Source organism: Mytilus californianus, unplaced genomic scaffold (assembly GCF_021869535.1).
Source record: "Mytilus californianus isolate M0D057914Y unplaced genomic scaffold, xbMytCali1.0.p SCAF_8, whole genome shotgun sequence".
Classification (NCBI taxonomy): Eukaryota; Metazoa; Mollusca; class Bivalvia; order Mytilida; family Mytilidae; genus Mytilus; species Mytilus californianus.
In genome coordinates this window covers 94651711-94660985 of record NW_026262734.1, presented here as the reverse complement: position 1 = coordinate 94660985, position 9275 = coordinate 94651711, and the positions used below count along the sequence as shown (strand labels likewise).

The 9275-nt window shown below is 31.7% G+C and overlaps 1 protein-coding gene across 4 annotated transcripts in view; it reads left to right on the top strand.

The window, feature by feature from the left end:
• Positions 1–303: 303 nt before the first annotated feature.
• LOC127711025 (uncharacterized) overlaps positions 304–9275 on the top strand; it is a 35183-nt gene continuing 26211 nt past the window's right edge. For all 4 annotated transcript variants that reach the window (XM_052216966.1, XM_052216965.1, XM_052216967.1 and 1 more), the window contains exons 1-5: positions 304–427; positions 2954–3030; positions 3617–3732; positions 5497–5586; positions 7334–7474. In XM_052216966.1, coding sequence (XP_052072926.1) covers positions 306–427; positions 2954–3030; positions 3617–3732; positions 5497–5586; positions 7334–7474 — 546 coding nt within the window. In that variant the 5' untranslated portion in view covers positions 304–305. The remainder of the gene's footprint in view (positions 428–2953; positions 3031–3616; positions 3733–5496; positions 5587–7333; positions 7475–9275) is intronic.

The following is a 9275-nucleotide window of genomic DNA, read 5'->3' as shown; positions in this document are numbered from 1 at the left end:
TGCTTTAAGAATGAAAATGCATCTTTCAAGCGTCTACACTCTTTTGTGAATATATACCTTTATCAAGAACGCTCAAAGCAGAATATTTGGAAGCCAATGATGAGTAATATGTTTGGTTTAGACAACAGTATATCTTAAACAGTACAAAACGATGTTATATTACATATGAAAACCATGCAATACTTTTAACAGAGATAGAACATGTAGTATGTTTGATAACACGTTCTGTTAAACTTTTGTTACCTGAATTTTAACCTCATAAGACTTCTTATCGTTGTGTTCTAAAATTTTAGTAGCAAGTTAGCATGTTCTCTTCTATTTTCATTGGAATTATTTTAATTCTACATGTCAACCATGGTTTTCTATTGGAAAATGTAAAGACTGTCCATATATATGTCAGTCCAAATGGTTCAGACAACAATACAGGGTAAGATCTTAACAGTCCTCATCTACGTAAGGAAATGCCTGTACTAAGTCAGGAATGAGACAGTTCTTTTACATTCGTTTGATGTAGTTGAGCTTTTAATTTTTCTGTTTTGAATTTATAATGGAGTTCGCTATTTTTGTTATTTGATTTTTATTATCAATTATATAGTATTAAACACTTTTCACACAACCGAAGATCTGTGCAGCCGTTGGTGGATTGTCAATTATAAATAGTCAACGCCAACTAGAAGCTGGTTTTCAGAAAAGTAAAATATCGAAGATACATTACAATTCTTAATATCATTAATATGTTTGAAAACTTATTTTCAACTCCCTGAGACAAATAACCTTCTGTTGAGATCATTTTGTTATGCCCTCCCTTTGTCTTTGTCTTTGATACTGGAAGACAGATTATTCAGTTGGCTTCCAAAGCTGCACTAACAACATTAATATAATCATTTAAACAGCCCAAGAGACGCATTCCGACGAATAATATCTTTTCAGTGAGGCTCAAGGCAAAAATAAACATTCCAAAACATATACAAGTTTTGAAGTATTAATTTAACCAAAAAGAACCGGATGTTCAACCAAACCCGAACAAGGAATCATAGCAGAACTAATTTCTAGTAATACTGTTAACCAACTAATTTATGCGATCGATTTAATTTCGCGACTTTCGCTAGTAGGAAAACAATGCGAATATAAATCGTTGAGAATGCTTTCAATGTATGTCTACCGTTGTGAAAATAGATAACAAAATTTAGAAGATCGCGAATATAGATTGCCGTGAAGACGCCTTGGAAGGGCTAAACGCGAAATAAAGTATTTGCAAAACAATTGGATTACAGTACATGAAGTGAATCAATTCAGTTAAAACGACACTAATTTTTATGATAACTTTTAACACGGAAAGTCGATGCAAAAGGCAGAGGAAATCAAATGCATTCTTTATTTAAAACTGATGAAAGATGATGGAATAAGATATGTGAATTCATGAAACATTCATGCTACAATTTTCGACGTCAGTGACCCAAACACGAATAGAAGTAATCCGCGAAAAGTTTCCAACAATAAACAGCTATGATCCTTAATTGGTAAAATAGGAGCTCACCCTAACTGTTACATTGAATTTAGAATACTTATACCACAGATGCATTAAATTTCAAATGATTTATAAGAAAATATATTCTTAAAATTGATAATGAAACGCAAGTTAATTACATAATTACAGATATTTTCATAAACATAATTACATAAATTAAATAAAGGCAACAGTAGTATACCGCTGTTCAAAAGTCATAAATCGATTGAGAGAAAAGAAATCCGGGTTACAAACTAAAACCGAGGGAAGCAAATCAACTATTAGAGGAAATCAAGGAAAGAACAGAAACACTGAAGTGCAAAAAAAAAAAACAAATCAAAAGACAATGCAACATACATAGAAACGAACTATTAGTTAACAACTGCCATATTCCTGACTTGGTATAGGACATTTATAGAAAAAATGGTGGGTTGAACCTGGTTTTGTGGCTTTTTAAGCTTACCCCGACAACTCAGATATTTTTTTTAGTTTTTATTGTTAGTTTTTAAAAATACAGTTTCTGTCTTTTTTCTTCAAATTATTTTCAAGCCCCATTGACATATTCAATCTTTTTGGTATATAACTGAATTGTGTCCGATTAACTCTATATTCGACCGTGAAAGACACTCACGTGTAGTGAACGTCGTTAAAACATCCTAATCAGAGAGACAATATGTGTCGCTGAATAACCTTTTGACGTCAGCAATGATCAGTAATTATCAATTTAATTAATATGACGTCAAATGGTATAAAGTTGGATGTATTGTTTTGCGGGAATATGTGAAGTTTTAAATAACGGCATACAACATGTACAAATTAGCAGACAAATGTAGATACGTTTATTGGAATTCTAACAATGTTTGTAGGTGTTTTTAAACGATAGTGTTGCTTAAATATGAAGCTATTTGTAATCAAGATAACAATACTAGGGGACGGAATTTAATGTTAATATTGAAATGACATTTCGGGAAAATTATTCGTTTCAAAATTGGCTACAATGCCACGACTCCAATTAACAAATTGGATTAGCAATATTCATTTGTTTTTGCACAGTAAAGGTAACAAGAAGTATATGACTATTAAATCAGGCTGGATGTTAAAATTATTCAACATGAATGAAGACGAGATATTTATTCTATCAAAATAAATATAAGGAAACTTTGTTAACATTTCTTTTAAAAATATTCTAAAAATAATATGTAACTTTAACCGTCGCCGTAAAGTAGTATATAACGCTATTCAAGTAAGATCATAAGCATTTTTTTGTTACAGATAGAACAATCTTTGTCGGATAATATTATCACGTTTTTTTAATACTTGTCAATATATTTTGTCTACTTATAGTCTTATTTAAACATTGCCGCAATACCATTTTAATCTTGAAATTCATACAATTTTGAAGAATATATATTTACAATTATATATTTATATTCATTATATATTTAGAACTGACTTGGGAAATCCAGTAAAGACAATAGAAAAAGCTCTTTTGAAAAGTGACGAGCCAGGCAGGCGAGATAAAGGTAAAATCATTGTATGCTATTAAAACACAACCATTTGAATCAAACAAAAACACTATACTCGCGCTTTAACAAATTTTCTTATTTCGTGAAAAAGACAAATGCCGCTAAGTTCTCATCGTTCCAGTATCCGAGGGTATAACAAGTCTAGGATTTAGCCTTTTTGTGTTGACATTAAATATTTCATATTATGGATGCCTTCATTTTTGTATATATATATATATATATATATATATTGTCTGTTTGTCTTTTTCTTTTTAAGCCATGACGTTGTCAGTTTATTTTTGATCTATGAATTTAAAAGTCCCTCTGGGATCTTTCGTCTCTTTTTTATAGCTTGACAGTTTATTAAACGTATAATTAGTCGAAATACTTATTCGAAATGGTTTTCAGTTTTCACTGTTCTTCAACTTCGTATGTGATTGAAATTTCAATTGTTTGGATTTGAGCTCCACTGATGAGTCTTTTCACTACGAAACGCGCGGCGTCTGGCGAACCAAATTACAAGTTTGTGATTATTAAAAAGTTTAATTAATTTCTTTGAATTTAGACTGTTTCATAAATTTGTTGTTGATGTTTATTTTCAAAGACATTTTTATCGAACTGACAACTGGATATTATGAGCTAGAGTCAACATTACGAGTTCATAACATAAGACCAAGGAAGCTAACTATCAGGGCATATCAAGGTCAGGAAGTCCATGTGGTGAGTTGTAAATATTTCAACAAACCAATGTTAGCAGGTCGATATGATTAGAGTAAAAAGTAATTTAAACAAAAATACCGAAATCCGATGAAAATTCACAACGGAAAGTCACTAATCAAAAGGTAAAATCAAAAGCTCAAACACAATAAACACATCAAACGAATGGATAACAACTGTCATATTCCGGACTTAGTGCAGGCAATTTTTTTTGTAGAAAATGATGGATTTCAACTAGTTTTATAATTGGTTAAACCTCTTACTTGTATGACAGTCGCATAAAATTCAATTTTATTGACAACGATATGGGGATAAAATAAACAGACATAATAGGTAGAAATTGTCAAAAATAGGGGTATAGCAGTCAATATTGTATTATAACCTTAATCACTATAAAACAAACAAATGTGTCAACAAAGAAAAAAATAGGTATATAGACAAAGTACATTAACAAAAACAAAAGACAAGAATACAAGAATTTACCACAGCACAATAACACAATGCCGGAATGTATAAGTACCGAGCAACGTAAGGATCAGAACATACGGTGCGTTAGTTGATAACGTGTGATTTTTTCAGTGTTTATGGACTTCCCTTTTATGAATTAACTTTTTCCTATTTGTTTTTATTTTTTATAAACAAATTGAATGTCGATGTAAAAAGTAAAATCACAAAAATACAGAACTCCGAGGAAAGTTCAAAACGGAAAGTCCCTAATCAAATGGCAAAATCAAAAGCTCAAACACATCAAACGAATGGACAACAACTGTCATATACCTGACTTGGTACTGGGTAACGGGGTATTGTATTAATAACAACTTTAACGTGAAATACTCATCACTACAGTTTACTGCAACGTACTTCCATTCACTGACTACTTTCTTAATTTAAGTCAAATGTTCACAAAACAGTACATAAACATAAATTTCATACAAAGAAAAACATTGATTTTTCTAAACATTTATTTGCATCTTTGGCCCAAGCAACGGTTTTTTTTAAAGAAATCTTAAAATGGGCAGTAATTGTATCGAAAAGATAGAGTCGAAAACATCATTGTAGGTTCAGGCTTGTTATAGTTAACTGTTGTGTCTTGAACATTTATAAAGCAGAAATACTTATTATCCTTCTATATTTAGCCTAGTAGAATGATATAATTATACTTTCACAGTAACAAAAAAAAACGTTAATTACCTTTGTAATGAGTCATAAAACAGAGTATGTAATATGTTTGCATAAAAAAAGCGTCGTGACTTCTAAATGATGCAATGTTGATTAATTTGTCGGTAGGCAGGAGCTAATCTCTTCAATGGCTTCCATTTTCAAGATTGATAAAATTAGCCATTGTAATGGCGAAGTAGAATTTTCTTGTAAGTGATTGCAAACAGGTCATGGCAAAATGAAAAATGACGGGAACAGTGTGAGCCAAGGCTCGGATCTAGGCCTACGGTAAAATTAAAAACAAACAGCGTGAATTGATTTCATACTTCAATAACAAGGAAACCAAGTGATTCACAAAATACGCATCAACGAAAACTGACATCTTAGCTTATTACATTTCAATCCTTACCCAGATTGTTTTGTTTGTTTCGCATTTTTAGCTACATATTTAGCGTTTATATCAGCTGTCTTAACAGGCATACTGTGTTTGAAAATATAAAGTATGTATTTTAAAGAGTCGTTTTACAGATCTTATACAGACATACTATAACTGTTTTATATGTCTTTATGTACAAAATAACTATTTTGTATCTAACATTTTATTTATAGATTGGAGGAAAAAGAATAAAGTCTTCTGCATTTAAAAGTGTGATCGATGCAGGTTCTCGACAACGGTTACCGTCGATTGCAAGGAACAAAGTAAATCTTGTCTTTTTAACATAATTTTATGGAATCCTATTGCGTGAAAAAAATATTATTAAATGGCAAACATCTTGATACAGTGCATCATGATAACTATTAAAAATATACATGTACATACATTAGTTGTATGCAATGATCGATGAAAGATATTGTAAGAGATTTCTATCATAACTTGTATAATCGTGTTTCACCAATATAATCATTAAGAAATATTGAACTCACTGCAAATGTTAATGATTTTCACTAAAACAATTATTACCGATGTACAACAATGAGGCATTCTAAAGAACATGTTTTTGTTACCAAAAGAAAGCTATTATTATAATATAACGGTACCATTTTTTTCTGTACCAAATGTGCATTTTGACAACAAATGTCTCTTCAGTTGAAGAACAGAACAGTATAGCCAAAGCCGGGCAAGGAATCAGAGCTTTGCATGAGGGAGATACATTCCTTAATTTTAAATAATTTCAAGTTTTTTTTTACAGCAAATTTTAATAACACAAAATATAGATTTCTAAACGGGATAATTGTGTATCACCAATATCATCATTTGGAAATAAGTCATTGCAAATGTATATAATTTTTACTTAAGAATAATATTACTGGCGTACAACGTTGAAGAATTTTAAAGTATTTTTACCAAAACTTCAATAAATGTTTTGTCTTTTTGGTACCTTGGCACTTAATTCATAATCTTCTTGCATAAATTGAAATCAAATAAGTTAACAGTTCAACCACTGAAGACTCTAGATCCGAATTTGTTACATACATATGACTTCAATTCTGGTCGTATGTTGGTCGTCATGTTCAATGCCAAGTATTTGATTACTTTTCTACATAATTGTTATGATGATATTCTTTCTGCAACAATGAATTTTTGTGGCGTCTTGGTTTCTCCTAACCTCCAAATATAAAAGTCATTCCCTTTAATCAATATGGAAAGGACCTGCATGGATGAATCCTACCGTTTGAAACCACACACGAACCTTCTTTGATCGACAAGACAGCAGATATTTGATAGGCTGTGCAATTGAATGCCTTCTTTTTAGATTTTGGGACATATTGTTTAGACATACATTCATTGTTATATATGACCTCGACTGTCTTTTGCATTACATTGTAAGGTTGCTGTCCCATTGACATAGTCTACTCAAACCTCCGGCGTAGAGCTCACATCCGTTTCGTACTTTCTTCGTATCATTACACTGAATATTGTAGTGTAGTTTACTAAGTATACGGAACGGGAAGGAGCGATGAACGGAGATTGAGGATTCTCATCTTTGATTCATTAAGCTATCTTTAATGAATAAAACTGTCCGATAACTTCATAATCCAATTTGTTTGGTTCACAGCAAAATACATTTTTAATTTGAAAAAAATGGCGTCAGCATTAACCTTTCATTACACAACACAGGTGACAAATATTTTGATTGTTTATAATTCTATAGGTATGTGTAAACAAATATGTAATAAAAACTGAAATTCAGCTGCATATTCATATGTAATGTTTATTAACATAATGCGGGATTTCCGACAAGGTTACCATATCAACGTGGAGAAATAAGTTGCATGGTTACCGTTTTGGTGATTTAGGCAAACGCGAACGTATGGTCAGGTGGAATTATTTACGTGTTTATATTAGTTACGACTTTATTTCAATCTCCTACAAATGCCATTGGGTCAAATCATGTCATTATATTCGATTGATGAACAACACATACTACATTGGTAAATGTTTTAGGTTCTTCAAGTTCGACTGTCTGATGTTGGAATTACAGATCTTGGAACTCTTCAAACATTTGGATTTCATTCTAAGCACCTTGCACCTTTAGAAATTTTTGAGAATGAAAAACCGTTAACGTTGGCTAGATATCCAAATAAGGTAAGTTTAAACACGATTGATTGAAACATAAACAACTCTGTCATATATATGTGATATTGAGTGACGAGTTACACTAGTGGAGCAGGATCTGCCTATCATTTTAGAGCAACTGAGATCAGATATGCATATTGCTAAGTTTTATGTTTCTATGTAGAGTTTTGTGAAATTCGTTTATTTTTGTCGTTTTTCGTTTTTCGCCATAGGTTGTAAGTTCCTGTTGACTAATGTGGTTGGAATGTTCCATCGGTATCTTACAGCTTTATTTTTATCATGATTTCGCCAATTGTGCCTATTTAAGTATTGGTTGTATTTCTAACTAAGAAACAAAAGAGCAGTGGCTCTCATAATTTCGATATGTTGTAATCAATCGTGAACAAAACTTATTTCAAAAGTATACGGCCAAATAAATCCAAACCTTCAAATAAACAGATGGTAAAAACCTATTACTTAGAATGCCTCATTTACAACGCAGTAATGCAGCATTAAAACTAACTACTCTTGGAACAGACAACATTCAAATGACTGAAAGCATTGAGTGGACAAATTTACACGATATTGAATTTGATCAAACTAGAAGTCCTATTGAGGATGCAAACTGTCAAAACATGTTAGTATGTAGGGTTTCTTCTACCTTAATAGGAAAGCAGTAAGTTATATAAATAAAATTTATAAGTTTCATGTAAAAAATTACGTTAAAACTGACTTTACTTAAAAAAGGCGCCAAACTTCGACAATTTTGACACTCTTCCAAGAATAAATTGATTCACTGATCGGTGATTAAAACTCTTTCAGCACTATTTCACTATGTCTTGCAGGTCAATATTTATTGGTAGAGGTAGTCGGAATGCATTGAGAGAACCATCACCCTTCTGTAGGAAAATTGACAATCTTCGTCTATCAAGATTGAGACAAATGCACTTGCAACGTGTGTGATTTGAACTCACAACCTCAGTGTCTAAAAGCTAGTAAAACATGAATTACTTAGACCGCAAGACATTTACCAGAACCCATTGTTTTGTTTTTTATTTGCAACATGAAACTTGTAAATAGACGATTTCGAACATGTCCTTAATTTTGTAAGCAGTATTTACAAAAACAAATTGCATTTCGTTTTAAATTTAAACTCCCCATAGAGTTTGTCAGCTTACAGTTTCCACAATCTGATCACGGTGAAAATTAATAAAATTTGCCTAAAATGCGATTTGGTCGTCGATTCAGCATGAATTTGATGGAACACCATAAATTATATATTGTGTTGAACATAGGTGCAAATAATCGCGAATTTCAAATTCTCCAAAGAGTGCAATGATGCCTCTAAAATTAATACGAAAATGTATGCCTATTATTTGACATTGCACAAGGTCATGTTTTTCTCTGACAAATAAAGACGTCATTGAGTGTTTGATGTTAAAATACTGATATTCCAGTCTAAGATGCATTATTTTTTCATTTGCTTTTTTGGGATTTGAACTACCTGTAAGTACCTACAAGTACTCTAATATCTACTTTATGTCGTTGTGTTTTAGGGATTATTAATACCGATCTGTGTTTTTATTAGGTGTTGTTTCTGCTTTGAATCGATCGGACGAGTTAGGACCTTTTCAAATGATTTATATAGTTTCTTCTTACGTTGTACTGTTACACCACTGTCACAGCTTAGGAGAAGGGTTGGCGCCTTGAAACATGTTTTACCCAACCACATTCTATATAAACATGCACCTGTCCTAAGTCAGGAGGCTGTTTTTCAGTGGTTGTCTTTGGTTCATGTCTGTCATATTAGTTTTTCTTAAAATGCATTGTT